Genomic DNA, 17,176 nt, shown 5'->3' with positions numbered 1-17,176 from the left:
ATGCGCGCGGCGCGGACAGCCGCCTGCCGCGCGGCGCTGTGGCTCTGGCTGGCCAGCGGCGTCCTCCGCAGAGCCTGGACGGCCCCCTCGGCGTCCCGTAAGTCGCCCTCGCGCGAGCTCGCCCCGCGTCCCTGCCGCATTGATGGCCCACCCCGGGGCGCCCAGCCCGAGGTGCCCTCGCACGGCTCGCCCCCCGCGCTGGCTGTGCGTCCCCGCTGTCACGCACTTGCTGCCGCTGCCGCAGACGAACTCCAAACCCCGCGCTCTTGGGGGGTCCGGGGTTGCGGGGTGCGGGGTGGGGGGACGGTGGGGGAGACGGTTCGACGCTGGTGGTGTTTCTGGAAAGTTATTCCTGGTTGTGGAGATGGGTGGTTATAGTGCTTCGTGTAGAGGACAGCTTCTTAGGAGTTATTCTTCCACTTCGTGTGCGTGTGTGTGTGTGCGTGTGTGTGCGTGTGTGTGTGTGGTTCGTGGAGGGAGTTCGTGGCATTTTGCTTAGGTCTGTGAATGAAAAGTGAAGGCTCTGACAAAAATAAGTTTCTCGTTTTAATTTGTGGTTTCAACTTACACAGATTTGGGGAAGAGAGGGGAACGTGTGTTGAGCGCTTGGGGCACCTATGGACTCGTCTTTGACCCCCGCCCCCAGCAAGGCATGACCCTTTAGTACTTGCTGATTAAAATGGAGACAGCGGACCCAGGCTTGGATCGGAAATGGCTTTGGCTCTGGCGGTTGGGTGGAACGCGTTCTAGGACTCGGGGCAGCCAGTGTAACCCAGTGATGGAGTAATGAACAGATTTCTTAAGAGTGCTCGCGGAAAACGATGCTGTTCCAATATCTTTATCTCTGTGTATTTTAGCCAGTTATTATTATTATTATTATTTTTTAAAGATTGCTTATGTTTTCATGAGGTTGGAAACAGTAGAAAGACATGGAAGATTCCAGCCCGTCTTCTGCATTGCTTTGGAAGCGCATACTGTGCCTCCAGGGGGGAATGCAGGATGGCTTTTTGGTTCATAAAGAGTTAAACACTACAGAAATTGCCTATCCGGACTCTTAGGATAGCGTTCAGACACACAGACTTGTTTCTGAGAGTGACTAAGTTGTTAAAGAATAACCACGGAAATTTTAGACTTTAATAAATGTTTTCTATTTAGGGAAGAAAGTTGAGTGTTTTCCAGAATGTAGCCCAAGACCCTGGGATGCATTGAAGCATCTTTGTTTGTATGTTAATGCTCTGAACCCAGTCTGTAAACATTAATAAGAATAAGCACTGAAAAAGGACTTTATAAGTTGTGCTAAAGAACCGACTGCATAATATCATATGATGAAGCAGTATTAATTTTGAGATATTTTCCCAAATACAGTATTTTCTTTTCTTTTCTTGCGCTTAAAGGTAGGGAAGCCACTAAAGGCAATCTAACTTTGTAATGAACATTAAAAACATTTTATAGTTTTTTTTCACAAAACAAATTAAACGTCAAAAAGTGATATATTATTAATTTTATGTCAATTTTAAATATTTGAATAGAAATTATGAAGATATAATGCTCAGTATTAATATTTCCATAAATATATAATTATATTCCGATGAAACTATTTTGATGAAATTTCAGTTTCTATTTCAAGGTCTGGTGATATAGAATTAACTGCTACTTTTCTCAAAAAATAAACTCATTATAATTTGAGTTTATTATATTCACTGATTGGATGAGCTCATCTCCAGGGTTTTTCCGGGGTCCTGTATTTTATCTTTCTGTATACTTTAATTATAATGGACCAATCTGAAGCATTTGTCATGTGTCTAGAATGGTACACATGAAGCTATTGGGTTAATATATTTTAAGAACGGAAAACCTTTTATTTCAGAAATATATTCTTAGTTTTTCCAACTTAGAAATTGGAGATAGACAGGAGCAGAGTATTACTTTTAAGATTGTCAAGTTAATAGTTATGTTTGATCATTAAGATTTATTTATTCAGCTCTTATCTCTATTGTTTAAAAGTGTATAATCGCTTAATTAAGGTGACTCTTTATTTTATTTGAATTTAAATTGTGTTAACCAAACCCAAAGTTGCCCCACATCCTGGAAATACATAAAAATGATGTAGACATTACTGATTAGAATGAGCTTCATGTATTCAGTGCTTTAAATTTATATTTTTACGCTTAATGAAAAATTTTATATTATATACATCTCTGAGGAAGAATGATAGTTATATTCTGAATACTAAAAACATGCGAAGGAGGAAAAATGGTAACTACACAAATCTGAGATAATGAACAACTCAACCAGGAGAGGTCATCACGAGACAAAAAGTAACATGAAAATCCAAAAGCAACGTTTTTATTTGGTACACATTTAAAAATATGATGACTATGCTAAAACTTTCGTTCCTCAAATAATTTTTTAATATGATGGGACATTTTTAGAAGTTAATATTTTTTCATTTCAGTTCCATTTCAAATATATATTTGGCTTATTCTTCTCTGTTATCGAAATGTATATAAAATGGTCTTTCTGGTAATAAGTTTTTTCAACTAGTCTAAAATAACTTTAAAGGATCAAGCAGAAATTAGATCTAATTTCCTGACAGATAGTGAAAACGTGCTGCTGCAGAGATGAGGGAATCGTATAACCTCCCTTCTCATAAATATGTATGTAGAGGACACATATGTAAAATTTAAGTAGAATATTTTTTCTTAGGGAGTTGCATTTGTTTGAATATATTTGAAAGACCCTGATAGTATAGTTTTAAATGATGAGGTGTTCGAGCCCGCATTTGATGAATTTATTCTCAAAGTATATGAAATTTTAGCTTAAATAGTGCTTTCTGATAAAGGTTACTTTATTTTATATAGCCATTAAACTATAAATTCACTATTATACTTGAGAAATGTATTTTCAAATGATCAAATACTTCCTAATAACTGTTTTTACATATGTAAACATATGTATGTAAATACAAACACATATATTTGGTAAAATCCTTTATATTCATGTAATGTATCAAGCCATAATATTATTTAATATAGGATATATCTATTATATGTAAACATATAAATATTTAACATGCCTTTCAAAAAGTATAATTTGCTTATAAGTTTGTAGATCTTTTCATGAGCAATCACTTCAAGTGACTAATTCAACAATATCAAAGCAATAGTATATTAGCCTATTTCCTCTCTCCTGATTCATATACCACTCTAAAAATGGCATCTTTTAATACTTGAATTAAGTATAAAATATATAATAAATATAAAAGCAAATATTATCGGCTTGCATTAAGCTTGAATATAATAATGAGTTTGTCTTAATAACATGAATTTAAATAAAAAAGTGCATTAGGTCAACAGAGTTTATTGGTTGATAAGAAGCAATATGTTATTTACCTAAACTAATAAGAAGAAAATGATTATTTACTCACTGGAGAGAGCTATATAATCCTGATTTCATTATCAGTACTGATATGGAGGAAACAGGAACCTTTGTCCAGGTTTAATTTTTAAAATTGATATATGGCAAAATTGGATAAAATAATTCACAAATTTAATATAGGTTTTTATTAACCTTTATATTATAAATGAACAACGTATCATTTTTGGATAACAATATCCGAGTTGTTTCATACATCATATTTTAAAAATCACATTTCTAATTTATTTTTTTCTAGTTTAATTGGCAGAGTACTTGAAGTTCTGACACTTCTCTGAGATTTTAAATTACTCATTTTAATTAGTAAATTACTCCAAAGAAAAAAATTTAATAAGTCTTTAAGAGTGAACTAATAAGTCTTCTGATCTGATGTATACTATTAGAAACAGTATATTTCTGTAATTATCTAATATTTGGCCTTTGGAAGAAATGTGTGTTTAGTTTTGCCATTTTAATATGCAAGAATAGGAATGAAATGATCTTGATAGAGCCTTTAACTTCTCAAATGAGAAACTTGAGAATATTCCTCAATGGTGATCAGTCCAAACATTGAATTTTCCATTCTCCTGGGATCTACAGAACCTGTCTGTTGTAGTTTCTACCAAAGAAAGATGTGGTTGGGATGTGGAGGTGCTACCTCTTTCTCCATCCTAGTTTTTCCTTTTATGAAGAGGAAACTTCATTTGCAACACTCTCAGCCTGTATCTCTGCAGTTCATTCATCCCTGCCATGTTAGAAAGTGCCTTACTTGTTAGGTGACTTTGGGATAATGAGCTAGCATACTGAGCTCCCTTACTTCCCTCCTTCCCTCCTTCCCTCCTTCTCTCTTTCCTTGTTCCTGGCTGTCTTCAGGAGGTATAGATCCTGCCAAAAAACGTATAAGATAGGCTCTGTCTCTCCAAGAATTTCTATGATGGTATGAGGAGCCTTCTGGTCAGTTCTTACTATAGCTAGGGAATCTGTTTAATTTCAGAATTAAGGTTAATGCATCCAGTTTTTGCCATACATTTAAGCTATATTCCTCTGTATCAGTAATTATCATGTAAGGGGTGCTATTTACTCACCGGCAACTTCTTTTCTAATCTAGAACTCAGGCAGTGAAGAGGTGGTAGTTATTTTACCTTATCAAACCTAGAGATATTAAAATGGCCAATATAAGCTTATTTAGTATTGAACTAAATGAACAGAAGAAAATTTTTGCATGTATTAAAAACCAGTGATTAAGCAAAACTTGTTTTCCCCCACCCCTGTTATTGAGTTGGAGAATTGAACTTACTCTAATTATAGCCTATAAACCTTCCTATTTTATTCTAATTCTATTCTAATTCTATTCTAATTCTAATTCTAATTCTAATTCTATTCTATTCTATTCTATTCTATTCTGTTCTACTCATTCATTCATATTTCTGCATGTTCCTATGAGTGATATTCATTTTAGAGAGACACTTAGAACATCATTTCTTTATCCATGGTCAATAACATTACTGTTTTAAACACATCTGGGTTATAGACTTCAGTGGCTGGACATTAAATTTCATATTATTCATTTACGTATCAGGCGATTTGACATGCCCTGAACTGGTAGTTACTTCATGGTCTTGTTTCTTCCACGTGGCCATAAAGAGTTAGATGTTTTGAATCATTTGCACCTTGAAAAAAAAAAAATGAGTCATTTGCACTTTGAAAACAACATTGTTAATTTTCTCAACTGTAAATTTTGAAAAAGAGCCTGTTAAACTCTTATTTAGTTCATTTTGGGGATAGACTCTTCATAATAACAGCTTGAAGTAACTGATTTCTTTTTTTTATTATTTTTTTTATAGCACTCCAGATTTTAAAACCTCCCCTGATAGTAGGAAATCTGGAAATAAAGACGTACTAGTTGACTGAGTGTGCTTTCTGCAGATATATTATTGATAGATATACTGTGAACTGGTAAAGGAATACAGAAGAGTCCCCAAGGGCCAGATTCTACATTTTCCTTACAGTTTGTTTGTTTGAAATACCCTCACAAAGTGATATGTTCTTTAATGTGTTCATGTTTAGAGAGGAGGTAGAATTAGCTCCTGAGAGGACGTTTACCAAGAAAAAGAAAAATCCTCCGATGTATGTAAGGGTCTTCACTTTTCTGACACAGGGTTGACCCTGCTTTGTGCGTGTGGGGGTGGCGTCTTGGCGCTCTGGGAATTTGAGTCGTAGGAAATGGGCGGTGGGTATGCGAGCATCATCACCCTGTCCCGTTCACAGGGTCTGCGAGACGTGGCTTATTATGTGGTGAAATATCATGATTTGACAAAGAAAATAATACATTTACCTCTAAGAACATTCTCTTAAAATCAAAGTGCTATATAGTCACTTGTAAAGTATAGGCTCAAATGGTTATTCTGAACTAACATAAAATATGTTCATTAAACTGTATCTCTCTAACTTATTTTACCAGACAGTCATCTATCTCTTAACAGAAATCAAATTATTAAACAAACTTAAAAGTAAATATTCACTTTCATACACTATACATATCTTTTTTTAGATATTGGGCAAAAATCTATGAACAGAGAACTATATGAAAAAAAAAATTCTGCCTCAGTCAGGTTGCAGGGCAAAATTTTAGCCTGTTTTAGGAGTATCATTTGTTTAAAATTTACTGATTGCATGTTAACAATGGTCTATGCTGCATTGAGTAACTTAATTACTAATAAATTTTATCTCAAAATTTATATAGTGTATTTGAACCAAACATAATATGTTTGGAAAATCAGATATGCATATTTAATGTCAACTAGTCTAAGAACATGTGATCCCGATATTTTTCCTCCCGATGGCCCATAGCTACAAACACATAAGTGTATGTCACCATCCAGGCAAATGTGGCTAATCTATCATGGCATTTTTTTTTTTCTCAGTGCACCCACATATGGCCACAGAATCAAAAACTTCTTGACACAGTATACCAGGCAACCACGTATAATCTCGTGAGATTTGATCTATCAAGTAGAACTTTCTTGAAAAAATATGGTAATATCAAAATTTTCAGCTAACTTTTATTAGTGATGAAGTACACTCATTGTGACTTAAATCACTTGATTAATATTCGATGTTCTCCTATGAAAAGACTAAGTCAGAATACGAGTGTTATTTTTTAAATAAACGTTTCCTAATTGAGTTCCACACATTTGTAGTGACTTACGTTTTCAGCAGCAACCAGCGAATGTCCTTTTCTAGAACTCCACTCAGTGGTAGACAGTACTGTACTTAAAACTTTTTTTGCCAGTTGACATTCGCAGCCAACAATTGTCGAGGGTTAACTTCAGGTCGGGCATGACTCTTCCCATGTGCTAACTCATTTAGTCCGATCGTGCTCCCGTTTGCAGATGAGAAGAGTCAGGCAGATGGAGAAGATGAGGCGCTTTTGTCCAGGCCACCAGTGTGACCTGTTCCTACTGCCCGTGTTGGTAACCGTGGCTGAGTGTGAAACAGTATGACATCACATTTCCAGTTCTTTAATACTGAGCTCTAGCTTGAGTTAATCAATTCGTGTATAGAATATGAGGAGACAAAACCTATAATATTTCTTTTTCTGTTCCTTAATCAAATTGTTATACATTCCAATGACAAAAATTATTTTCATGTGTATTTGACATATAAGCTGAAAAATACAGCTTGTTTCAATGATAACACTAATAATATATACAATAGCATTTATGTTCTTGTTCATAATAAAGTGATTCTCCAATGTAATTCTGTCTTTTGGGTACTGTTAACATAGACTTAACAGGTGTGGTGAAATCGTTAAGTTAAAGCTACATAAAATATTTAATGTTAAAATATTAACATGCTCTGTCAGATACAACTAAAAGCTATTTTAAGATGGTTCTCTGGACATTTTTCAGTATGTACCCCAAAGTGCGATATTATCGCCTTCACTAAGGCTAAAAGATGGTACCCGTGGACTCTGTGATTGTGGCTTTGGGTATCAATTTCATGTAATGTCTACACCATAAAGCGTTTCTTGGGAGTCTCGTTCAGAGAAAAACTTCTTTAATGGCAGTGGGAAAATATTTGTCTCAGAAATATTTGTCAGCTCTAGTGCTTAAATATTTCTCGTGCCCGTTGCCTGCTATCCATCCCCATCAGCGTAGCCCTGGTTAAGAGTCTCCATGTCTGCCTCCAGGCGTTGATGGAGGAGCCTCCCTGCTTCTCGTCATGCTCCTCCAGTCATTCATCAATCTCTCTGACAGGAACACTTTTCTAAAACACAGATCTTGCCCTAGTACCCCACTTCTCCGGTTCTTGCCTGTCCCATCGATGTCATCGCCCCCTCGGCTGACATTTGCACCCCGCATACCCTAAGTAGTGACATGCTTGCTGTTTCTTCAATGCAGCAAGCCATTTTCAAACCATGTTTCCCTCATGCCCCCTGACATTGTCATCTCTCCTTCTGGAGTCTCTTTTCCTTTTTTTATCCGTCGTCGACGTAGGGAAAACTCAGTGTGGTTCAGGCCTCAGAATTTTGGAGCAGATTGGAGGTACCATCATCTCCCTGTGGCGATTTGGTGTAATCACAGGCAAAATACTAAGGCAATAATAAACAATGCTCTTTACCGTCTGGATTTACAGGGAGTCGAGAAATGACAAATCACCATGCAAGTCAACTTCGATTACCTGAGGTCAGAATGAGAAATCACCCCAAATTGTTGACAATAGAAGGAAGGCAAGAAATACATATATATTTTTAATGGATAAAACAGATACTTTTTGCCATAGTTTATACATGAATATTAATCTATCATTTCAAGGGAAATAATGAAACCACGCTGTGAAAGTTCTACAACTTTTTCCTATATAGCTCTATTTTGCAGCATTTTCTGTACTTAAGCCATATGTTTGGTCAGGTTTCTTAAGCCAAGCATGACTGCCCTTTTCAAAGCATGTTGTTTCGAAGAAATACCTGTAATCTGCATGCAAATTAGAAACAGATGTCAACAAAATAATTATTGTGCCTAACAAGTACTTTAAATAAAGAGCTTAAGTTGTCAAAAAATCTCATAAATGATAGGAGTAGTTGTAGAGAAACTTAATGATTATATATATTTAGTGTATAATAATCTGGCATATTAGTTAATATCACCAAAGTTAAAATGGAATGTCAGTGAATTTGATTTTGGTTTTTAGTATAATGAAAATATCATTTGATAAATACAAAAAAAATTAGTCACTTATATTCTCTTGGCTTATATTTTAAATTAACTCTCTTCTCTACATTTGAAACATACGTTCTGTGTCTCAGCCTTCAAATACTCTACATCCTGGAAGGCCCTTACCTGAAAGCCTGCCCACCCAGCCAAGCCTGTTGCAAATTTTATATCCTTTCCCTGACTCTGCCTCCTGATGACACAAGTGACTTTCTCTTAGCCTAGTTTTCACAGGCAGAGCCTACATTTCATTCTTGGTTTAATAGATATAAGGGTGTGGTTATATCAAAGGAATTAGACTTCAGTAGTCATCTTTTATCATACAAAGCGCTGTACTAGTTGCATTGAATTTATTATATAAAATTAGTCAATTACCTCTCTGCTGGAAGACTCAGGGCATAAGGATGCTCAAAAAATTTAAAGCTCATCAGTTTCATTTTCAGACAGTTCTTTTATCAAGGTCTCCCTTATACTAACACAAAATCTATATCCTACTAAATTCTGGCCATTAGTTCTACTTGGACTTTTAAGATAATAGAAGCGTGATATTTTCCCAACGTTACACTGCCATACAATACAATATTTAAAGGCCATTATCATATTGTCTGATTAAACTTCAATATTTAATCACTATTTTATAGATAGGTAATTAATATCTTGAAGAGTAGTATTCCTTAAAGGAAAGACTGTGATTTATATTTAGTTTTATCTCCCAAATTACCAATAACATTTCTAGGTACTTAAGTAATATTAAATACACATATTTTAATTGAAATAGGTTAGTTTTTATATAAATTGTGCATATAGCTAGGTTGTAACAAGTACAGATTTCTTCTCTCAATTGTATTTTTATAGCTAAAGCACAGTATTTGGAAGTAACATAATTTTAATATAATAGTTACAACTAAGTTTGTAAGTTGTTATAATCCTTATGTTATAAAAATACTGCCTTAAAACTGACATGTCTGTGTGAATCAGAATACAAAAATGAAATAAATATTTCAAAGTGTTGTTATTCAAAAGTAACAAGGCTATTAAAGTTTTAAAGGGTAGCTTATACCTGTTGCAATGTGAAAAGGCAACATTGAATTTCAATGTTATTGGTAATTTGGGAGATAAAACTTTTTTTTTTCTGCCCAAAGTATATTTGGAAAATATTACTGCGATATGAGCAGTCTTTATATCATGAAAACATGGTTTAATATTATGTAATTATGGTATACAGTGATCTGGGACATTTTAATTTTACAAAGATTATATTATAATCACGCAAACCATACATTTTGGAACTTAAACTGTGTCGATGCTGCACATGTAGAGGCGGTAAAATTAGAATAACGCATCCATGTCCTAAAAGAGATTTCAGAGTCTTACAAATGAAAATGACAGTTTCTTCTATCAAGCTAGCATTAGTAGGGCTTTCTGTACAAGGCTTTCAGATCTGTCGTTCATCCATTTACGTGTCTGTGATTATAGTATTTAGGGCATGTCATACTGCGCTCGTTTCTGCGTATTGAACTTTCAGATGACGAGTGCGCAGATGCAAGGACCAACCGTGCCAGCGATGGGAGCGCGGGCTTCCGGGAGCCGTGCCGTGACAGCAGTTGCCTAAGAAATAGGTAAAGAGGGGCTGTTCAGAAACGCGGATTGCAGATCGGCATGGTTTGCAGAAATTGGTGGGGACCTAGGCCTGGAGCTGAATTTTTTTTTTTTGTAGTATTTTATTATATTGTTTATAAGTTTCCAGATAGCACATTTAGTTTATAAAATTCTTGTAGACGAAAAATTGTTGTTTAATAATATGCTTCTATTAAGTCACACATCCTCCTTATAGTTTCTTGATTGCTATTTCAAAAAATCTTAACTGTCCTTTTTTTTTGTAAAATTCGCCCTCAGTAAGTTCCCTTAAAGCTTCCTTTTATTTATTTGGTGTGAAAAAATTTAAACGAAATAGTATTAAATTATCTCAGCCACTCCAAAGTTAAGTTGTTTGGTGGGTGATTAAGAAAACCCATCCATTAAGACATGTCAGCTGGAACTTCAAGGGTAAGAAAGAAGTAGCCATGAATAATACTACAGTGAACACCAGAGTGCATATATCTATGGACAAATGTTTTCAAATTTCTTTTGGTAGATACCCAGTAGAGGGATTGCTAGGTCATATGGTAATTCTCTTCTTAATTTTTCAAGGAACCTCCATAGTATTTTCCATAGTTGTACCAGTTTACATTCCCACCAGTTGTATATGAGAGTTCTTTGAAAGATTTTGGACAATTTTATCTGTTTCTGTTTTGCTTTTTAAAAAAATTTTTTGGTAGCTGTCTATTGATAGCATGAACTAAAAGTAGTTCTAATCTACTTTAGTTCAACCTAAAATGACAAATTTGGTTAATAAAACTTCACTGAAGCAAATAAAAATTAGAATATTAATGTGAGTGTTTTATGTGGTATGTATGTTTGAATTTATTTACCACCTGTGAGTTTTAGATATTAAGTGTCTTCTCTATGGCAGAGTTCACAGCTCTATTTATTATCTGTATCAAGATTTTTCTGTTGTCAAAGCTAATCTCCATGAATGTGTAAATAATTTTATACTGTGCATGGGTATCCCATCCTAGAAGCTCCTAAAATAAAGATCACTGTAACCTAATATTCTATAGTCATTGCTGAAAATTAGTTTTATACTGATTGCCAACTGAAATGTATTGACATTGATTTGGTAAAAACATTATTATTTTTTTTACTCTACACATTCTTTTGGAAAAATATCTCCCAATGGTTATCAGCCCAGACTTTCATTTCAAAAACACCGGGTTTGATCGTTGGCTCTGTGCCTCTGACCTTGGACAAATTATCTAACTGTTCAAGCCCCGGTACTCTGATAGTAAAAATAATGAAATAACAGCACCTACATCAAAGCCTGTAAGGATTAGTTTAAATACAAAATGTGCAATGACTGGCACATGGTGGTAGATTAGTTTTAGTTATTTTTTTGTTATTTTTGAATAGATTAAATATAAGTTACAGAGTTTCTATGAGATTAATAATAGACTAGAGTCTATAAATACTACAGAATTTTTTGCAATTGCCTCAGACATTTATAATTTATGTGGGAAACTAAGACTTAAATTTAGAACAGTTGCCAAATATATGACCAGTCTTTTATCTAATTTCCACATAGTGTGGCATGTAAATGGCCAAAAAGTGAGATAACAATATAGTTTAAATATTAAGAAAAATTTAATTGAAGGAACATATAACATATATACACATATATATTATTTTAATTTATAATTTGTCATGTGTAACAATTACATGTGATATTGCTCTACACAGATTTGTTAGTACTTAAGAGTCATTTATTTAAAAAGTATACTCACACTAAAAAGTGTGGTAGAAATTATTAAAACAGTGTAAAGTCATCTATTTAGTGGAGCCTGCTTTTTTGTGTAGTAGGTATTCAATTACCTTACAAATGTTTCTGAAAAACCACAACATTTGCAAATTAGAGAGCTCGTGGGCATGAGGAACGTATCCAAAAGCATAAACATTTTTACTCTAACTTGTCAGCCATATGTGCAGATGGTATAAAGCGTGTTTTCTGAAATGTGATGGAAAGTATAAAAAGAAACTTGACAGTTTTTTCTCTATTACGAATTTGACTGTCTAAATAACTGGGAAGCTGGGAAATCAAACAGTGGATATTATTTTAAGTCTCTGAAAATTAGTGCCCAGGAATTTTGGAGGTTCAGCTTTGAAATTGTTTATAGACATTTATTCATTATTAATGAAAACATTTTAATGTATATTAAAAATAGATCATTGTGGTAAGATCTGTCCTGAAGGGCTTTATAATCTCTAGGAAGAAAGAAAATCTTTATCATTAAAATTTTAAAATAAGCAACTACCTAGAGTGAAAGCTATGTGATTTCCTTGGAAAGGCCTGGGCAAAATTAACAATTACATTTTGCTACATAGATAATGAAGGTGCAAGTTGGAAATGATAGGATCATAAAAATGATGGAGAAAGATGGTCACTGGAAAATTACATTCAGAGACATATTAAAGCCCTGTCAATAGTTCATAGTGAATCCTTGTCATTCTGCTTCCCAGGGCTCAGAAGTGCCCTTGAACCCATCTTCCTTAAACGGTCTCTGCCTTGCGGCCAGCTAAAGTCAGTCCAGGGGACATTATTTGTCACATTCTGTCAGATCAGTGAGGTATATATGTCAGGTACCTATTTTCAGTCTCCAAATCCTTGCCATAGAGACTTACAGACTTAGGATATAACTTGGAAAACTTTTGTTTCTTCCCCTCTTCAGATTTGGAATATCCTTTTTAGAATTCAGGACTTGAACTTTCGTTTATAGAAAAAGAATGGCAGAGGAGAGAGTGAAGATCAACATTCTGTTTCTTCCTCTGACAAGTTTACTCCTTAGCACTTCTTGCATTTTATTATTATTTCTTGTTTCTTCTTCTTCCCACTCCCGTCAACAGTGGAAAGAACCCTGGTTATACCAGTGAGGAAAACAAAAACAAAAGCAAGCAAACAAACAAAACTAGTCCTGATCCCTGAAAACAATAAAAAATAGCAACAAGAGAAAATATCCAGGACTGGTTTAGATCAAATAATTTGTTGTTCTTTCTCGTCAGATCCTAGACTATTAGGCAGAAAGAAGTTAAATGGTTAAATGCTGATTTCTCTTTGAAAATTCCATGCATTATTTAATACAATAATAAAAAACCATTTAAATACAAAAGAACTTAAGGACAAATGAATGATAGTCATTTCAAAATATTTTCGCAATAAAGTCTTAATTTTAATTGTTGATGAAGGGCTTGAAATTTTATTTGAATGTATAAGTGTTTTAATATGTAGTTAAATTATAGGCATGTGGTTTCCAGAAATTATCAATTTTTATGATTATACCGTAGTCAATATGTATTGCCTAAATAATTTTACTATCAAAAATGTTTGTTTAATTATGCAAAAAGTTATTTTGTTCCTGGACAATATTGTCTATGTGAGAGATCACTCCAGAATCATTTAGAAATGTGTAGTTGATAATATGCTAGAAAAATGCTTTCTAAGAAAAGCCACTCATTGTAGAATATCACAAGTACAGAGGAGGAAACGATGCTTGCCTCTCTTCGTTAAAACCAGTGAAATTCTTTCCGAATCAGTCTAATCTCAATTACCATATACTCTTGTCCTCATGTTTGATAAAGTGTGCATGTCTCACTTCTTTTTTATTCTGATATTATAATTAAAACATTACATTTACTGATATGCAGCTATCTCCGAGTTGTGTAGTATGTCATGTATTAAAAGCATGTTCATTTACTACCAAATTATGCTATTTATTATTTTATATAATCATATATTATTTATATATTTCTATGTGTAAATAGATAAACATTTACGTACATGAGTGAATGTACGGAAAGGTTTAATAAGGTGAATAGAATTGAACAGTGTACTCTTCGCCCTTCTTAAGAGTAATTAAGTGTGATTTTTGCATTGTATACAACCAGAAATTACTGCATAGGGCATGATAGATGGCTGCCAATACTCTGATTATCCTCCCGTAAATTACATGATGTTTATGCCAATAAGGTGATATTTCCATTTTAAAAAGACATTTAGAGTCAGTCTTTCCTATAGAACTAGCTCACAAGGGACCACAAAGCATTCCATTAAACATATTTTAGATCTTGTGTTATCCTAAAGTGACTTCGCAAGTCGGGAACTGATTGCAGAAGGAAGTTGGGACACACGAGGCGCGACGGCACCCTCGCTCGCTCGTAGCCGAGGCATTTCGACATTTGGGGGACATGAGCGGGTTTCGGTGGGGTTCCGAGGGTTGTCCTGGGGAAGTGCCTGATTCCACAGCAATCCAGCAGCGGGCTGTTGGTTGGCTGCTTGGGTCTGCTTCGGGTGACTTCTTCAGCGGGGTGGGGGTGGGGGCTTCCTGAGGGACCTCATTGACATCTGTGTGTGCTAATTCTGCAAGCTGGGGAGCCCGGTGCTCCTGCGCCCCCCTGATCCGCGCTCGCATCTCATCCCCAGCGACTCGGTCCCTGCTGCTGGGCTCGCGTCGCCTCACAGGGCTGTGGTCTGCTTCCATGCGTTGCAGGGTCCCTGCTCGTGGTGAACTTGTGAGAAGCCCAGCATAATGAGCAGGTGGAATGCTTTAGTGCCGCCTTGTGTGATACAAGGTGAAAATGCAGTGATTATGAATTTAAGGGGGGAAAAATGGCCATTTTCATTATGGAACATAAGTGCTTACTATAGGCAAAACAAACTTTCCTATTTTTTTTTTAATTTATTGGGGTGACATTGGTTAATAAAATCATATAGATTTCAAGTGCACAGTTCAATAACATGTCATATGTACATTGCATTGTGTGTTCACCACCCAAAGTCCAATCTCCTGTCACCATGTATTTGACCGCCTTTGCCCTTATCCCCCACCCCCCTGCTTCTGTCTGGTGACCACTAAACTATTGTCGGTGTCCATGAGCCTGTTTGTCTTATTCGTTTGTCGCTTTCAGGTTTATATCCCACATACGAGTGAAATCCTGATTCTCAACTTCTTCAGTCTGACTTATTTTGATTAGCATGATTATCTCAAGATCTATCGATGTCGCAAATGACAGTATTTCCTCTTTTCTTTTGGCTGAGTAATATTCCGTTGTATATATGTACCACATCTTCTTTATCCAATCATCTATCAGTGGACACTTCAGTTATTTCCATGTCTTGGCCACCAAAATGGACTTTCAAATTTAGCAAATTGATAAAAAGATAGGACCAAGGTTACTTTTTGAAGGTAACATTTAATGACAACTTAAATTAATTTTAAATAAATTGGAATTTAAAAGTAAGTTATAAAAAGTGAGAAAGACCACATTATATTTAAATATATAATTATTTAAAAAATTGCCAAAGGTTAGGTAGTTATTTCTTCATGAACACCATAGTTAACAATATCAATAAGTGTTTTTTTTTTTTTTTACAAATTATGCTTAAATTTTTTCTGTCATATTTTTTACCAAGTATATTCTTTGCATAGCATAAAGCTAAAGCTTGCTCTATGACATAATGGAAGAAAAGCATCCTAAAAGGAAAAACATTCCCAAGTCTTAAAACTGTAAGACTAGCTATAAATCGATGACAAATGTCATGTTGTAATTTTAGCATTTTCCTCCTGGGAATTCTACAAGGAAATGGGGTCGAAATGATATTTTCCAACTTTCTTTACTTTGTGAAAAATAAAATGGATTTTGTGCATTGAGTTTGAAAAGGTGCATTCATGTTTTTATGAAAAAAATTGTAATCGCTTGTGTGGGGCATCAATTGTTTTGTTATTACTGAGAGCTTTATGTGTTACTGTGTAATTTTCAGACGGGCGATCTTTTAATGCCGCTGTTAAATTTATGAATAAGGAAAGCAGTCATGAAACGAGCTTAGATCTTGAGCAATACAGACAGTATCATTCACTTAAATTAAGAGGAGTTGCAGTATGTAAGTTAGGAGTATAGCCTTTAAACCCCCAGATCTTGGAGTCCATTTTCAGTTTGGCTAATAAACAGTGTTCCTTACAACATGTCTAATTCTCAGTATTTCTCATTAAGATACACACACGTATGTGTATGTGTATGGTGTTAGCCTACATTATGAGGAATTCTATTGCTCACGTAGTTGAAATTTCTTTGTTAAGTAAAACTCTCCTCATCTAAATGACATAGTAGTTTAAACACATTTGTAAGTGACTTATATATCACCTGCTGCCTTCTTGATCCAAATACCATGGAAAATTATCCCGAGGACCTAGGTAGGGATGTAACTCTAAACATTTATTAAATATACCATTTCAATTATTATTTCAGTCACCAGTCAGGTCTGTGGAGCTGTTTTTTCCACTACACAACAGCGCTTTGCTGTTTCATTGTAGTTACATCAGAATTCTCTTATGATTTGACTTATAAATTAGAAAGGACTTCTCAAGTCATTGAGAAAGGTTATGGTAGATCTATTTGTACAAGAAGGTACATTAAACTGCCATTGCCACAAAACTGCATGCCTCAGAGTTACTTCTGTGCTTTTGATTAATTTACTTCAAAATTCTGTGTGTGTGGCATTTGAGTTTTTCATTCATTTTTATCAGTACATTCACTCCTCCATCCAGGCTGTCAGTTAGTTTTTGAATTGGTTTATTGTATGAATGCAATAGATTTTGTATTAGACAGCCCCAGATTCAACTAAGGAACTCTGTTAAAGACGTCTGTGGAATTAGAAGTGTTTTTAATGTCAACGAACATCAGTTTTCTCATAAAATGATTGAAATAATAATACCTGCATGAGTTTCCGGCAGAAGAAATGAGATGGCATGTATTGAAGTGCATAGTACAGCGAATGGCCCAGTGAAGGGATTTAATAAATGTCAGTTTTGTTTTCATTATCTTTGCATAAAATTAATATGTGATTGGTAAACAGTTTTGGCTATATAGCATTCCTGTAGCTCTAGCCTCAACCCTCTGTTGGA

General features: G+C 34.9%; 1 protein-coding gene across 2 annotated transcripts in view; it reads left to right on the top strand.

Moving 5' to 3' along the window:
• CNTNAP2 (contactin associated protein 2) overlaps positions 1 to 17,176 on the top strand; it is a 1,484,598-nt gene continuing 1,467,422 nt past the window's right edge. The window contains exon 1 of one of the 2 annotated variants that reach the window (XM_036231126.1): positions 1 to 97. In XM_036231126.1, coding sequence (XP_036087019.1) covers positions 1 to 97 — 97 coding nt within the window. The remainder of the gene's footprint in view (positions 98 to 17,176) is intronic. The other variant, XM_036231127.1, reaches the window with a different exon arrangement.

This window comes from Rousettus aegyptiacus, unplaced genomic scaffold (genome assembly GCF_014176215.1).
Source record: "Rousettus aegyptiacus isolate mRouAeg1 unplaced genomic scaffold, mRouAeg1.p scaffold_m13_p_13, whole genome shotgun sequence".
Classification (NCBI taxonomy): domain Eukaryota; kingdom Metazoa; phylum Chordata; class Mammalia; order Chiroptera; family Pteropodidae; genus Rousettus; species Rousettus aegyptiacus.
Note: the sequence above shows the minus strand (reverse complement) of the source record. Positions and strands in the feature narration are given on the sequence as shown.